At 35.7% G+C, this 16,831-nt stretch overlaps 2 protein-coding genes and 1 non-coding gene across 5 annotated transcripts; 1 reads left to right on the top strand and 2 right to left on the bottom strand.

The window, feature by feature from the left end:
• The first annotated feature begins 2,567 nt into the window (after positions 1-2,567).
• TRNAV-AAC lies at positions 2,568-2,641 on the top strand. The gene has a single exon. It is a non-coding gene; the product is annotated as a tRNA-Val (tRNA).
• A 91-nt stretch (positions 2,642-2,732) lies between these two features.
• LOC125222457 (thiamine pyrophosphokinase 2-like) lies at positions 2,733-4,942 on the bottom strand. Of its 3 annotated transcripts, XM_048125083.1 has the most exons (7): positions 4,772-4,942; positions 4,610-4,706; positions 4,403-4,475; positions 3,980-4,078; positions 3,411-3,660; positions 3,051-3,175; positions 2,733-2,944 (listed from the first exon to the last, which is right to left on the bottom strand). In XM_048125083.1, exons 1-6 carry the CDS (start codon positions 4,902-4,904, stop codon positions 3,054-3,056), a joined length of 774 nt encoding a protein of 257 aa, XP_047981040.1. In that variant the 5' UTR covers positions 4,905-4,942; the 3' UTR covers positions 2,733-2,944; positions 3,051-3,053. The 3 variants fall into 3 exon arrangements, with proteins under 3 accessions (XP_047981040.1, XP_047981039.1, XP_047981041.1); XM_048125082.1 differs by having other exon boundaries at positions 2,733-3,175; positions 4,772-4,941; XM_048125084.1 differs by having other exon boundaries at positions 2,733-3,175; positions 4,610-4,711; positions 4,772-4,914.
• A 339-nt stretch (positions 4,943-5,281) lies between these two features.
• LOC125222455 lies at positions 5,282-15,091 on the bottom strand. Its single transcript, XM_048125078.1, has 27 exons — positions 14,879-15,091; positions 14,609-14,783; positions 14,301-14,425; positions 12,458-12,580; positions 12,198-12,341; positions 11,452-12,089; positions 10,863-10,984; positions 10,676-10,767; positions 10,371-10,575; positions 10,223-10,286; positions 9,752-9,900; positions 9,601-9,671; positions 9,328-9,501; positions 9,127-9,198; positions 8,767-8,868; positions 8,598-8,687; positions 7,925-8,000; positions 7,732-7,828; positions 7,542-7,611; positions 7,282-7,461; positions 7,068-7,190; positions 6,860-6,943; positions 6,592-6,776; positions 6,364-6,502; positions 6,211-6,270; positions 5,877-5,981; positions 5,282-5,679 (listed from the first exon to the last, which is right to left on the bottom strand). The coding sequence occupies exons 1-27, from the start codon at positions 14,963-14,965 to the stop codon at positions 5,566-5,568; spliced, it is 3,666 nt and encodes a 1,221-aa protein (XP_047981035.1). The 5' UTR covers positions 14,966-15,091; the 3' UTR covers positions 5,282-5,565.
• Positions 15,092-16,831: the final 1,740 nt, after the last annotated feature.

Raw genomic sequence — 16,831 nt, 5'->3', positions numbered from 1 at the left:
ACAACAATATGGATTATAAATATGACCATTTTGTGGATTAAAGTTATAGAAATTAGAAGTTTATTAGTTCTACAATGTCCGAGTTCGCCGAATCTTTCCACCAAATAACCTCCTCAATTATCAATCAGCTCATTGCATTCCTGCAACTGAAATACCACGGCAAAGATGAGCCACTCACCACGCACCCCATCACAATGCTCGTCGCCCTCTCGAGCTTGGTCGTCTACCACGTGCTCCAAGTCCTGCTCCTCCGCTCTCCCAGCCCGGCCCCCGTAGCCGAGCGTTTCTTTGTCTGCTCAGGGTACACGGTGGTTGCCACTCTCGCAGCCGTCGTGTTCCCCGAAGGAGCCAGCCCTTTCCTCTACACCATCTTCGGATTGCTATCAGCACGCGAGATTCTGTACATGCACCGTGAGGACGAGAGCAAGGAAGAGGATGGCAGTAAGTTTGAGGTTTATAAAAGGTGTGTTTGTCTATGTTTCGAAAAGGTTTGCTTCGGCCTCGAGAAAGTGGCTAAATTCTTTCGGAAGGAGACCCCACCTCCTAAACCAATTTCGATTTGAATAATTTCCAAAATTGGTGCTTACATGGAATTTTTAAATCAAAGTAGTATAATTTTATTTAAAGTCGTAAACATGGTTTGTGTGTGTGTGAAGCAGTGTATTGGATGTCAAAGTATTTCGTATTGTCAATATAAGACATACGTTTGACGTAAGAAATTTGCTTTTTAGAGCTTGATAGAGATGTTTTGTACCGGGGTTCAAGGTTCCTATGAATATAATCAATATAGTTTGAAAATTGGTGGGCTGTCTCGAATTCGCCGTAAACTGATTATTCTGCAATATGAATCGGACTAATTCGAAATCCAATGGGTGGCTTATTGGTTGGTCACAGGTACAACTATTGTATCTTCTTCTATCTTATTGGAACTAATTCGATACTTGAATAATGATTTTGACAAAATGAATATCATGAAAACTAAACTACAAAAAAACCGCGAAATAGTGACGAATTAATAGCTCAACAATTAGTGACGGAATTAGTGACTGATATATGTCTGCCACTAATTAGTGACAGAGAACTCCGTCACTAACGCCAAACAGTAGCTTATGATTTCAGTCACAAAAAGTTCAGTGACGGAGATTCCCACTAAAACTTTTTACTGACAAGTTTGTTATTGACAGATCTGCCAAAACTTGATCTGTCACTAATCTATGTGAAGAAATATCGCTGTTTAGTGACGGATTTTTCCGTCACTAATTGGCGATTTTTTGTAGTGTGAATTAAATTAAATTATCTAATTTATATGTATAATATAGATACGCACATTAGTTTTTATTTAGAAATGAAGAATCTTTAAAGCACTTGTGGTTTTATATAGTAGTATAAGATTTTAAAGCACAACTTGTGAATACTGATGTTGACTTAATCATATTTATAAGCGATTAAATTTGGATGTGAATCCAGATATTGACTTGTTATAATATATATTCACAAAAAACTTGTGTAAGATAATATATTTATTGAATCTTTAATAACACGACCAAACGTAACCTTACTATCTCCGTGCACAACCACTATCCAAATCCAATAAGCAATGCAATGACAACAACACACACGTATTAATTCGGATTGGATCACCTACAATTTTTTTTACACTACCCCCTAGTCCACCTTTCACAAACATAAATATGTGACTGAATCATCAGTATTCATCGTAATCTGAACAATCACACAAATCAAAGCTTCTTTTTAACAACGATATATACACACAGTTTTGTGGAAAAATAAATAAATTTTAAAGATCATTTTGGAGACTTGCACTAATTCTTCTATTTGGAGAATGATGGTACTCCTATTTGGAGGCCTGGGGGCCATGGAAAAGTCAATTTTTGTAGGCCACAAAGTCATTCTAAAATCAATTTTTTAATAACATCATTTCCGTTTTAACATTCTCTGATGAAAATAGAATTGTCAAATGCTGACTATGATCACATGGCCACTAAAACTTTTATGCACTAGATATATAGTTAAGGGCCGGCCTGGTGTCATGTAAGTAGTTAAGATTATGTTAAGAGATTAAAAAAAATATTTATTTCTTTTCATAACGTTATGAGTAAATTTATGATTAATATAAAATTTAATACACATTTGATAGAGTAAAAAAAAAAAGACCAAGTAAAAAATGATTGAAGTATTGTTATTGAATAATGACTCCCACCACAATACATCAAAAATGATTGAAGTATTGTTATTGAATAATGACCGCCGACTTCTGGGTTCCGACTTCCATGGCGGCAAACCCTAATTACAGGTGATTCTCAAGCCCGCAGGCAAACTGTTCTATAAGCGCAGAATGCGCAAATTATGGAGAATTTCAGCACGAGCAAAATACCGAGTTTGCAGCGAAGAGCAGAATCCGTAAGAGAAGAGCATGGATATCGAAGGCTTTTTTTGCCGCCAAAATAACTGGCTCCGTGATGAAGTGGAGGGGTTTTGTTGAGTTGTTGGTGCCGGGAAATATGCTATTTTGTAAAATAAGTAGCTGGGAGAATAACTTCACATCCGGTTTCGTGGTGTAGTTGGTTATCACGTCAGTCTAACACACTGAAGGTCTCCGGTTCGAGTCCGGGCGAAGCCACTTTTCTTTTTTATTACAGATAGAGAGAGTCCCAGTTTGATTCAATTACAGCTTTTTTTTTACAAAAATTAACATTTATTTGAGAAAGTAATGATTCTCAGAACAAATCTTTAATGGGGGATACATTCATTGTTCATATGACATCCTACATGTAAACATTATATATTCAGTATACACTAATTTATTGCTTCAAACGATAAAACTACACTTTATAAGAACACAACTTTTAGGAGCTTTCCCGCAACCTGCGATCATCTTCAGACTTCAGCCCAATTAACCTTATGGCAAAATCCTCAACAATAGCTTCCGTTTTCCAATTTCACATCATAGTGAACAAACAAGAATGATAGAGATTATCAGAATTTGTAGCAGCATTGAGAGTCATTTTGTGAGATCAGTTAGCACGCACCAGTCATCCAATCCATTTGAGGGATATAGTCCAAAGGAGATCAGAATCGGATTGGACAGTTACTATTTCATCTTTTACCAAGTTTGATGTGCTGATGAGGCCACCAAATTTCATTTCTGTATCAGCTGTAAACACAATCACAAGAGCATAGCATTAGAGATGAATCAGACTCTAACTTAGCACTAGATAGACGCAAGGCAGATCACTCAACATAAGCATTAAATAACTACAGTTCAGCAGTCATAACATGTATCCCAGTTGTGGCAGAGTTGATGCTCATGGGAAAAGGAATCACATGATATGCAGCTTGAGTAAATATCCTACAATGTGAAAAGAATGGATGTCATCATAGATACTCACATAGATTCCACTGAAGCCCTGTGGTGGTGCTACTTTTTGATGGGCCGCGAATGGGTACGAGGCCGCAATGTGGTCCCTCGATGGTGGGATGAATATGGATCTCATGATGATGACTACGGGGAAGAAGTTGGATGAGGCAATCATCGGATAGAAGAACTATCCGTGTGCTTGAGAAACGGCATAGAACATTGATGTTGCCAACCTCGTGATCAAATCTTCCACCTAGTGCTCCAGCAACAAGGATGCAAGTCTGGTGGAAACATGCGTTAGTGGAGTGGAAAACTTACAAGCCAAGGGAAAGCAGAGAGAGAATAATCCAAACCAAATTACCAACAAGATTACTAATAGTACAAACAAGAAAAATTGGGTATCAGAACCAGCCAAACAAGCAAAATATACCAGACTGTGTAACTGATAGTACAAACAGGAAAATTTGGGTATTGGAAGCAAACAAATAAACAAAATATAGCAGATTGTTCGATTTGATCTTTTTTCCTTTAACCTTGTCATTCCACCATAAACAGAGACTTAATCCACATAGATGATTAAGTAGAAAGCAGTAGACTTACATTTTGATGCTCCAGATTAGGTAAATCTCGAATATATGCAACACATTTATGCAAATCTGTGGTGTCCTGGTCATCTGAAGCATCAACTACCTTGGTTCCCTGCACTTAAGAGCAATTTAGTACATATGATACAATTCTCATGAAATGCAGAAAACCACACCAGATTTAAATTGTTGGACTTAAATGAATCAATGAATAAACTATGAGAGCATGTAAACTTAATAAGAAAAATTTGGAGAAGCAACAAATGGAGGCATGATGAATATGGAGATGTAACTGCATCCATCTTGCTAGGAAAGCTTAGCAAAAATTTGTATAACCTCTCCAAATTAGTCACGCACCTTAGGAAGTGGATAAACAAAAAAATTAGAGTTAAAAGATGTGCATATTGGTAGTGAGATTCAATAACATAAATAAACCTACCAAATCTGTGTAGAAGTGTGAAACTTCTTCCCTAACGGAATCCATGTCCCCCTTTATTACGTCTGGCATATACCTGGATCAGCCAGTATTAACATGTGAGAACTCAATATTTGACATCAAACTTTTTTGTTTTCCTTTTGCCCTACAACAATGTACTACTTGAAACCAATTAATTTGTTGACTAATATATATTGATCGAAGTCGAACCTTTGACGAACAGCTGAATTAGGTTCGTGAGGGAACAACAACGGCAATTCATCATACAATCTGTTGGCACCACCGTCCGCGCAAATACGAATTTGTGCTGCTCTACAAAACACTTAAATAAACAAACTAGTGAAAAATTAATGAGTATGAACTCGAAATCACCGTTCTTCCAAATAAGCGGAGTGAATCGCGGGAGGTCCCGGTTCAGGATGACGAGCACGTATTTGAGCGCGGTGGGCGGCGGATTGGAAAGGAGGAACGCACACGAATGACTCATTAACTCCATACCTCGCATCGGAATCTCGCTTTCGCTAATGAAGATACAGTATATCTTTGACTTTTAAGTATTTATTTCATAAAAAATTTACTTTTATTAATTCAAAGACGGATTAAAATGATTATGATAAACAATTTGTTGGCTTTTATAAATTTAATTACCTGTAAACTAAAATTTCGTTTCTTAACCAAAACTATTTTTTGGAGTTTTGGATTGCTATAATGAATTAAACTATGCATGACATATGGCATGTGAACTAGCAATCTCTGTGGCAATTAAAACAAAAACCAACACGTATAGCAAGATTCACAAATTTTGTTCCAATTTACACAAGTCCAGCACTTGAAAAAAATAAGAAAAAAGGATAACTTCTAAATCATTTTACTCTAGCGATATGAAAACTGAAAAGATGGCAGTTATTGATTACAGTACAATATACTGTAGTAATTAAATTGAATATACAGAGAAGATAGAGAAAAATAAAATATCACTCCGCTAGATACCTGTAGTGTATAGAAAAAAAAAAAAAAAACAAGGGACTTAAATAGAGAGGGAACCTGAAATTGGATTTCTATGAGCACAGGTTGCAAACCACCTCAGAACGAAGAATAAATAACCCCTAAACATCATCCATACATTATACCCCTTAATTTATACACCTCCATTATTGAAAACTCTTCTACATGAAGTAGCTTAGTGATTTCTTCTTTCTCGATCCTCCCTCTCCGTACAGCTCGTTCCACTGGTTCAGCTCGTTCATGTTTTGTGAGTCTGACGACACACTTGCACATACCTGCATTTTCACAAAAACTACACTTTTAGTTCTCCTGAAATATTCATAATTTTTGTGCACACAATATAAATGACTGTTACCAGTTAAGTAATTGTAGACATAATGATTAAAATTTTTGATAGACTAATAGACTATGAAGACCAGAAAGTTCCTAGTGAGTGAATGAAACGTAGAGATCCAAATTAATCGATATAAACCTGTTCGTGTGCATATTTGAAATCCTCCATACTCAAGGAGCGAACATCTGCACTGCTGTGCAATGGCGGTAATGGTCTATTCTCTTCCAGTGCCAATGCTTTTTCCTGTAATTTTATATTGATAAGCGTAAGCTTTACTACATTCTTTCATGTATGAAATCGACAAACACATGCAAAAAAGGCAGCCTAAAGAACAGAATTTCTGAAGCCAGAAATGGAAAAAGGCCAAATGCTTGATCATAGAATCTGAAGATGGGCACATGATAGCAACTGCTACGATGCGGTTTCCACCACGAACAAAAGTCCAGATGAGCAACAACAAAAAAAAACTAACCATCTTCTCCTTTTCCAAAATTTCTCTTATAGGGCAATGTGCAGCAGTTACACAGAGATTCTGTAAACAGAAAGTTATTCAAATCAGAAGAGTACAAATGAAAGAACGCCCCCTAAAAAAATAGAAATGAAAATTAAAATTAAGATCAAGGACCTTTAGATCACTTCCTGAATATCCATCTGTCATACTAGCAACTGCTCCAAGATCAACATTTGGAGCAAATTCCTCCTTAGCTAAAATAACCTTTAATATTTTTTCCCGATTTTGAGCATCAGGCAAGTTGACCATTAATCTGCACCAGTTCACACAAATATAAATGACTGGTAACAGTTGCCTTTTAGCGAACAAACAAACATGTTGTAGGTTGTGAGACAGAAAAACCTCCTAGGAAGCCTCCGGATTACAGCCTCATCAAGGTCAAAAGGCCTATTTGTGGCTGCAAGCACCAATACACGTTCCTTATCTTTAGTACGCAAACCATCCCAATTCATCATGAATTCGTTCTTCATTTTGCGCATCGCTTCATGTTCTCCAGGGTTTTCTCGTCTTCCTAACATGCTATCAACCTACAGCCATAAAGATATAAGAAAAGACAAGGAGTCTAAGAATGGTAAGAAACATTAACGAAACACCACAGCATTGGACAAACCTCATCAACAAAAACAACACTAGGGGCTATCTTGCTGGCCAAAGAGAAGACTGCTTTCACGTATTTCTCTCCTTCACCAAACCACTGATGCAAACAAGAAAATGATCAAAAAATGTGAGATATGATAAAATAAAGACCGGACCTTTGATGTTAAATGGTAAAATGTAAAAAAAAGAATAACAAATTGAAGGTCTACGAAGATCTATACTTTAGATGTGATGCTGGACATAGAAATGTTGATAAAGTTTGCACCAGCTTCAGTAGCCACAGCTTTTGCAAGCATAGTTTTACCAGTACCAGGAGGTCCAAAAAGCAAAATTCCTTTACAAGGCTGCAAGATTACATGGTCAGCAAAAAAAGATGCAATACTTAGTAGCGGGTATTTTTAGATCCAACAAACTCCATAAAAACAATGTCTTTACCTTAGTTAGCTGTCCTTTGCTGAACAATTCTGGCCTTTGTAGAGGTAGCATCACCAATTCTTTCAAGGTCTCTTTAACATTTTCCAATGCTCCTATATCTTCGAAAGTGACTCCAATATCACCAGGTGGAATAACTTCAGCAAGGAGCTTTTTCTCAAACTCATTTTCAGTAACCACATCCTGAAACTCAGGGAGTCATCCAATTACACACGAAAGCAATTCAATATATGAAGACTTTAGTTAGGGGCTGAATTCTGCACCTTGAGAGATTTCTTCGAGCCCTTATTCTCATTCTGAATGCCATGTAGAATATTGAGCCCATAGTTGATGCTACAAAATACACATTGACATAGAGAAACAGTCAGAACTATCATACCAGAAAGTCCTTCCTTCATCACCAGTCAATTTAGCCTTGTTCATTGCTAAGGGAAATATTTTTAAAATAGTTACCTTTCACTTGAAATGACGAGTTTTGGCTCCTTAAGTAGGTCTTCAGAGCGATGCATAAAATGATGGCTCAACGCCCAGCCAATAATTTTTTCAATGTCTATAATCATATTATAACAACCATTTTTAGGATTACCACAAACTGAAGCAGATAACAACCAATTTGAAGATCATTAGTTGTGCAAAATCAACTCACTTTCATTAGTCAAAGCTTGATCTTTAATACATAGTGAATCGAGATCAGGGCAGTCAAGACGAATTCGATTTAGGACCTACAATTCATGGGAAGAGAGAGCAAAAGTTACACACTGTCACAATTATGACACCAAATCTTATCATCACAAAAACAATACCCACATTCACTGTCAAGTAAAAGTAGTCCCATAAAGATAACGAAATATCCTCCTGATATTAAAACTAGAAATATTATACTATAAAAACAACAAAGTCCACCCAAACAAGCAGAGTTCTGAAAATGTCAAATTGTTTTCCTTATCAATTTCTTCTTAAACAAAATCTAACAAATTTAAGTTTCCCAACGAACTTTATTCCAGAATATAGAAATGTGTAAAAGGGTTTCAACTGAAGTTTTCCAGATACACTTAGGCATTGTGACTTGTAACAGAAGCTCAACAAGAAAGAATTCAGAATTCAATCCACAATACTAATATATTGGACAGATGTATTTCAGGAATCAGATAATTTTGAAGTAGTGGGCACAGATGAAACACCACAATAAAAGTTCTCTTGATATATATAAGTGATCTAACTAAAGCAACTCCAGGAAGAAAACAAAGAGGACTAAGCAGCCCAAATTAAATTTAATCAGGCAAATAAAAATGAAGCAGTCATTCATTTAAGTTACACACCGTGCGAATGCCACCAATATTTGATAGTGATTTCATTGTTTCAATATCCCGATCCAACTGCTGTTTCCAGTCAACTAAAACCACCTCATCCTGCAATATTGAAAACCAGATTTGCGGCCTGCTTCTCCTTAATGATAGAAATATCATAGAGCAGCAAAAATCTGCTTACCTGGGGAATCTGAATGGTCACTTTGTTTGGAAAAAGACGGCTGAGCTGCTTCAGAATCTTTGGAGTTTCCTTATTCCTATCATGTAATCTACCAAAATTATCCTGTAAAAGGAAAAGGTTTAGTCTTCAAAGAGGAGCTAATTCAATAAAAATTGAGTGGCCAAAATATCTTTTCATAGTTTTACTAGGTAAGTAGTTATTTATTTCCACAAGCTTTATGGACATTTGAGCTCTCCCCGTGAAATTCGGAGACAGAAAACACTAAATATGATTCTACCCATGAAGATGAAAAGAATTAGGTGAATAGAAGAGATGATAACAGGATGAGTATAGAAAGTCTCTAATTTAACCAGGACATACCGGGAAAGCAAGGTCGAGCAATGCTGTTTGGTTGCTTCCAAATTTTGTGAAAAGTAATCCACCAGAATGAGACTGCATCCATCATACACAAGATGAGAGGTTACTTTCTTTCATTTGAGAATTAAAAAAAAAAAGCAGGAAGGGGTCAGGAGAGAAGGGGATCGCAACATTAAGAATAAGTATAACACAGCTTAAACTCACTTTCTCCTTGCGGCTGTCTGTCTGAGTATGTGAGGCTATCACAACAATGTTTTCTGGTAATGATTCAAGCTTAACTTTAAAGGCTGCATAAGCCTCAGAATTCCCAACCATGGACTTCTCTACGTCTTTCAATAACAGGATTAATGGACTGGTTTTACATTCTGTCAAAGCTACCTACAAATGGAAAAAATTTAAGTGTTTATTGGAAAGTACATAATATGCAATAAAAAAGTAGATCAACTTAACATTTTATACTTTTACAATGAATTATACCTCAAAAATCTCATTAATGGCAAGCTTATCAATGTCATCAGCACTGGAGCTCTCCAGGCGGAGTAAGTCAGCTGCATAGAGTGAAAATGGTTAATGAATGAACAGATTAAATTACTTGATACACAATAGACTGAAGGTCAAAGGATATTACCTGCACAGAAGAAACCATGATCTTCTTCACAGAGGCCTCCAAGATCATTACCTTCTGGAATTGTTCTATCAAATCTAACACCAATTTTGGAAGAGCCATTATCCTCAAAAGCAAGTAACACCTTGCCCCTGTAACCGTAGGTTGGACCCCTGTACAAAATATTGGAAATCACAGCTTAGAGAACATAATCCCACCTGATCAAAGAATGCAGTTCCTAAACTAGCAGCTGAGTTACTTTCGAACATGGGCAAATTTTGATTGGATGGGAACATTGAAAGATGTCACTGACTCATTGTTGAAAAAAAATCATATCAATCTCCAGATTTAACTGGTCATTGGTCTTTACTTATACAGTAAAGAAACTCGACATATTGTCCCACGTATATTCATAGCCACAGACTTCCATATCTTAAGCACTTAAGAGTAACAGAACCAAACCAGATAAATATAAAAAAGAAGAAAGTTAATTACCTTATGGAAGTTTGAGTAGGAGAAAATCCTGTTGGCAAAGAACCAACATACTTGACCCTGTCACCTATCAAAACAACAAAAAAATCAATTAATACAATTTCTCTACAGGCTAAACAAAGACAAGGAAGAAAAGCTTTCAGAGACTTACCCTTTTTGAAGGTATAGGATTTAGATGAAGCCGTAGATGCTTCCTGCTTGGGTTGAGCCTGAGAGCTCATAGTAGAACCCCCAGTAATATCAGCCTCCACACTTGAAGCTGGTTTTTTGAGATGCAGATTCCGTCTGGAATATACAATTGCTCGCTCTAATTTAGTACTTTCTTTCACCGAATCAGCTTCTTTTATTGCCGGTCCCTAGACAATGAAAATAGTTGTGCATCAATAATAAGTAAATTAATTTCTGGAACAGCAAATAACAATAATAAAATTGAACTTAGGTCGCATAGAAACTTACACCAGGTAACAGAACAGTGTCAACAATAAGAAGAGAAACACCAAAATATTTGGCAAGTGCTTTGGTCAATGTTTCCTGGTATATTTCTGAACCTATAAAGAAAAGAACAACCAAATAACATTAAGATTAGTTGGGAACAGTACAGAAAAGTACTTGCACAAATTTCGGGAAAACAAAACTGCATTACCTGCAGGACCTGACAGCAAAATTCTCGGGCATACTGTAGGGAGATCTGAAGTGAACTTCACATATTTATTGCACTTCAAATGTATGTATGTGGAAGCAATGAGAACATTTTTTGTGTTTTCACTGCCAAAAAATCGAGTAATTATTATGGAAAACCAATATAATCTGCCGCAGGACAGAACTAAAAGTTAAAACTTATAAATATAATAAACAAAGTTTCATAGACAGGCAAATGAAAGTAAACTATGCAAGTAACTAAGCATGTAATAGAACCCTCCATACCAAGAAATATGAATAAACAAGAATATCATTTACAAAATATGTATAATAATAGATGGATATACATATATAATTATATACAGAGCTTATCCCAGTACATTATTAAGTCTCACCAAAACATCTGATGTTATGGAATAAAATTATCTAGAAAGCAGCCGTCAAATAATCACAAGAATTGTCCATAACATATCACTTATAGCTCAATCTCTGTAAATCAGTGTCATACAATTCCAGATTTGCAACCGTTTGTTCTTTATCCATGAAAAATATTATGGGACAAGAAGCGTTGACAGCATGAATGTGACTTTTACCTCAGATAATAAGGAAAATCCTGAAAAGAAACATCTATGTTATCACAATGCAACAGTCCTTGTCGCAAAGCATCTTTGTAGGCTTCACGTCTCGATGATATTGAAATGGGAGGATCAGAATCCTTGCCCTGATCTCTAGCTGCCTTGTGCTCATCAAGAATCTTAGATATCGTGCCACTGATATCAAATTTTGGAGCTATTGAAATTGGAAAGCGATGTCCCAAGGCATTGCTTTGTGGAAGAGTTTTCCCATTCTCAGCAGCAACATTGAATTTCTTAATAGAGACATCAGGAGATAAAACACCACCTTTCTCAGCAACTGGTAACATAGCAACATCTTTAAGGTCAGAAGCATCTTTGTTTCTAGTGTCTGCCATTTCACAAGTTTCTGGTAAAGCTGGCGTCTCAGAAACATGTTGGGCATCTCCAGCATCCTGGGATGAAGAAGGAAGGAGAGATAATTCTTCAGGGTGACTCGTTACTGATTCCAGTGTTGCTGCAAAGGGAACATCAGAAGGGTCTCCTGATCTGGCCTCAATATGCAAACCTTTTATGGGTCCTTCATGCACTTCTAACATACTAACCGATGTTGGGTCATCCATCGGAGATGCACTTTCATTGGTGAGTTGTTGGAAAACCTAATAGTTAGTTAAGGCCATAAAGAGAAGACAGATATGTGTGCCCATGCATAGCAGATCATATAATAAACAGGTAAAGGAACTAAGTGTTTAGAAAAGAAAGGATACATAAGACCGTTTATCGGACAAGCTGAACACCACCTCATCACCTGCATTTATAGGGATCGTGGTATCCTTGTAATAGTGTTTTCCATTCACTTGTACAGATCCTTTTTTCCCAGTGATTTCAAGCAGCGTATGTGATTCTCCTTCCTGAATCAGACATGGAACCAGCAAACAGATAAACATTGAATCCACTCCAATGCGATGGTGAGAACCATATGTGACTTAAACTCCCAACCAAAATTAACTTCAGCATAGAAGTTTACCTCAGACTCCATGCGCTTCAGTTTGCACAAAGATTTACTAATTGTTGGATCTCTCACGCATAAATTGCATTGGCGGCCTTGGCCAACAGTGTATATTGGGCAATGCAAGACAACATGTGGATTCTAGGAGGAAATCATCACACAAATATAGTTATGGCCACGCACCATATAATGGTGAAAACACAAGCATGCTTGGGCATAAAATCCCTCACCACAACACAAAGCTTTAAAAGCAACCCAATTGTCAAACAGAATGCGCAGAAACAAAAGTCTGAAGGTGCAGACGTGGTAAATGGCAAATGCTCATCAATAATTGCTAATGGTTATCTCCACCTATCTCCACCTAAAAGGTCTAGTCTAGTCAATCCCAGATCAATGATAAACAAGCATACACAAGCGACTACTCTTATACATAAGCAAAAAGAAATTACTCAGCAGAAGGTACTCAGCTTCTGGAAATTCTGTTCTCCAGACATTATGATACTCTGTACTAGAGACATCAGAACAGGAACTGGAAAACGATTCGGAGTAATACGCAGGCGTAACCATATGGCCATATGCATTCGCTAATATCTCAGCATACAAAGCATATCACACAATTGAAATGATAATAATGAAGAAAAAAGCAGGGAGCACTGCAAAAGTATGAGACAATTGACATACTAGGCTATCTTCCGGAAAGTAGGGAACTAAGTCCAATTTGTAAGAATCTAAAAAAGACTCCAACTTGAATAAAACTCTAAAAGATAAAACTAGACTCCTAAACCAAATCAAACTCTAAGATATAAACTTATCTCTAACAAACTAATAGCAACTAGATAAATAATACTCCATCTATCCCGTAAAAATACCACATCTTGGGATGGCACGGGTTTTAATGCACAAGTTGCGAAAAATATAAATATCTATTTTTATGGGACGAACCAAAATGGAAAAATTAGTTTATTTTATGGGAAGGAGGTAGTAATAACTAATAAAAATCTAATGATGCATTTCTATATCAGAAAATGTGTTATCTCGACATTGTGATACTTCATACTGGATAAATCAGAATACGAAAATAGCCTATTTCCTGATTATTTTCAAATATACAGAACAGGAGTGGGACTACCACGGAAAATATTTTCTTTGGACCAGGGATGAGCTAGGTAACTAATCGTGGGTGCTAAACAATTCCTCTTCCCACCCCCGGGTTTCTCTCTAGCGCTCTTGGATAAGGGGGACTAAATCATTTGTCTAGAAAGTAAAAGATACATTGAAAGAGGGTTCTTTGACATGTCACAGACTGAACTATGGCCCCTAGAGAACGAAGGACCCACTCTTGTTTCAGAGTGAAGTTCTGACTAATGATAGAACATAACAAGAGACCCGATAAGGCAACTACAAGAAATTCTGAAAGGCAAAAACTTGAACTTTCAAACATAATGCGGGTGAAATTGATGCCAAAGAAAATTACACTTGATACCTTCCACCAGTGATCAGTAGATAATTGACACTAAACCATTTTAAGTATCGGACAAAATAAGACCTTCGGGATGAAAGGCTTACCTCCCACCCCACTCCACAACTAAAAAGAAAAAGAAAGCCTAACTATCAAAAAGTTAGTACTCCAAACCTAAAGCTGAGACAGACACTTGAAACTCTATATGAACCTAATCCTGTTAAATCCCACAAAGTTAATACCATTACAATAATGAAGGGCTTGCACCTGCAGTGGATCTGAATACCATCTAACATCAATTCTATGTGACAGGCAATTACAATATCGGCCCAAAAATCGAATTTTCATTTCTAATCGAAGCAATAAGAAAGATGCAAAATTTAGCTGAAAGAGTAAGACTACCTGTGGACACTGGGATATAAGTTTTCCCCATGCAGCCCCGGCATTAGTTTTCAGTTGCCCCTTCTTTCCGCGGTTCAAAGGCGGCCCACTAGATTTCCCTTTCTCTGCACCAGTTATGGAATCACCTGCTTCCAGCGCAAACAATCAAAAAGGAGCAAATTTTCCCCCCAACAAGAAGAAGAAAAGAAGATCAAATTTTGAAGAAGTTAAGAAGAAAAATAACTGAATTGGACACCGGAATTCAATAGAGAATAACACATGCAGCGCATGATATAGCACCAACAGTAACGAGAGAGCCAAAACCTCACCTGCAACCACGGCCTCCGACGATTGGCCCGCCGCCACATCCTCCGATGGCTTCTCTGCGCCGCCGTTATCTAGATCAGCCGATCCGGCTATAACTTCCTTCCCCTCCACCGCGTCAACGACTTCCTCCGAAGACGGCAAATCATTCAGGGAAGAAGAAGAAGACGCCTCCGCTCCCTGCATGAACTCGAAAAAATCGAAATTGGAAAAACAACCAGAAACGACCAATCAAGATGGAAATGCTCAAATTCACTAGATTACAAAACCCTAACCTTGGATCGTTTGCGATTTGGGAGGGATGATGGAGGTGAGGGAAGGGGGCGCTTGAAGGAAGAAGAACTCCGCCTCGTTTCCACCATATCTTCAGATCGATTAACCTAAAATGGCCAAAAAAGAAGCTAAATTTTGATCCCAAAATTTGATTTTCCAACTGAAAATCAAGGGATGTTTCAAAGAGATGATTCTTGTGTGCATATATAAATATAATATTTGTACTTATATAATTTAGTAAGTCTACCCAACTCTACGAGTGAGAAGGATAGAAGTTTATTAGAATTCTCTTTATAGATGACATTTATATTAGCGTTAAATTTAATTGATTGTATAGGATAAATAGATTGGGAAGAAAATATATTTGAATGGATTGATTATGGTGCAAGATATACATTAATTACTAAAGAAAACGTTTGTAACTAGTACATAAATTACAAAAATTGTACGTACAAAATGCCCTTCAAATTTGAATTGAATAAAAATTTGAATTGGATAAGATGCAAGTATTTTGAATTGGTAACATCATTAGTTACATACTTCTATGACAAATTTGACCATATTTACAATTATATAAGAAAAAATATACTATTACAATTTTTTCTTAAATCATTTATATTAGAAAATATGTAATTGATTTTATTTTTCAAAATATCTACCATTATTAAAAGATTCACAAATAAAATTTAAATAGAATAGTCATTCATATTTTAATGGAATAAGTTTTTTTATTCATTTTATTTAAACTATCACAATGATATGAAGATAGATAATTATTCCTTTGTTCTAAAAAAAAATGGGCAAAATACTCATTTATTTTGAATTTCTCTAGTATTATGCCATATATATGTTTTTTAAAATTACTGATATTTTATTTTCTAATTTCTACCTTTTAATTTCACAAGTATTATATTAGATATTGTTAGATATTTGAAAAGAAAGTAAAAACAACGTTAAGTATTGAAGGAAAGTGAAAAATATAATATGCTAGCAAAATTAATCTTTAAATAATTTCATAACATATTCCATATATTATTACATTTTTTTAAAAATTATTTTTACTTAATTAATATTAATTCAATCATCAATATCTTCACTGTTTTTTATATTTTTTTTCTTTTACTTATTTTCATATTTCTTATTAAAACTAGAAAAAACATTATAAAATATTTGTTTAAATTTATGAGAATAAAATATTTTTATTAGAATTTTTTTTAAGTACTACTCCTATTTCTTTTTTAAAATTTATTTGAAAGTACTATAGTTCATTCCTTAATTAATATGAGGGGCTATGATGTAAAATTGAAGTACAATTAAAATAGGTAAATCCCTAGGACTCACGTTTAATTAGCTATATTTCAACTCACTTCTATTACATTTCTTAAAATCTGTACGGGTCAAGTGGGAGACATACTGGGAGTAATATACTCTCACTATTCGTAAAAAATAGTCTAGTTTTGTCATTTTTGAGTGTCAATGAAAAAAATAGTTTCATTTTGAAAATAGAAACTTTCTCTTGTATTCTATCTATTGTTTTCTCTTACATTCTCTCTTTTCCTCTCCTACTTTATCTATTTTTTCTCCCATTTTTTGTATTCTACTATTATTAATTAAAACTCATGTCATCCATAAGTAAGATTGACTATTTTTTTTTTGGACGGAGAAAGTAGTAGAGAAGAGGATGATTAAATAATCGACTAAATTTTGGTGTGATAGAATAAACTATGTGCACTCTGAATAATGTAGCATGCATACAATGTAAATCAAACAAATATCTAATTACATTTGATTTTGTTATAAACTGTGCATATCATTTGTGAAAGGGGGCTAATTACGATGGAAAGAAATGGTATTCCTATTTCCATTTCATTCCTTTGTTTATTTAGCCTAAGAGTTTATATAATTGGCCCCATTTTTATAATAGACGAGTAGTCGCTTTTAAGTCTCAACTCTTG

Source organism: Salvia hispanica, chromosome 4 (assembly GCF_023119035.1).
Source record: "Salvia hispanica cultivar TCC Black 2014 chromosome 4, UniMelb_Shisp_WGS_1.0, whole genome shotgun sequence".
Taxonomy (NCBI): Eukaryota; Viridiplantae; Streptophyta; class Magnoliopsida; order Lamiales; family Lamiaceae; genus Salvia; species Salvia hispanica.
Note: the sequence above shows the minus strand (reverse complement) of the source record. Positions and strands in the feature narration are given on the sequence as shown.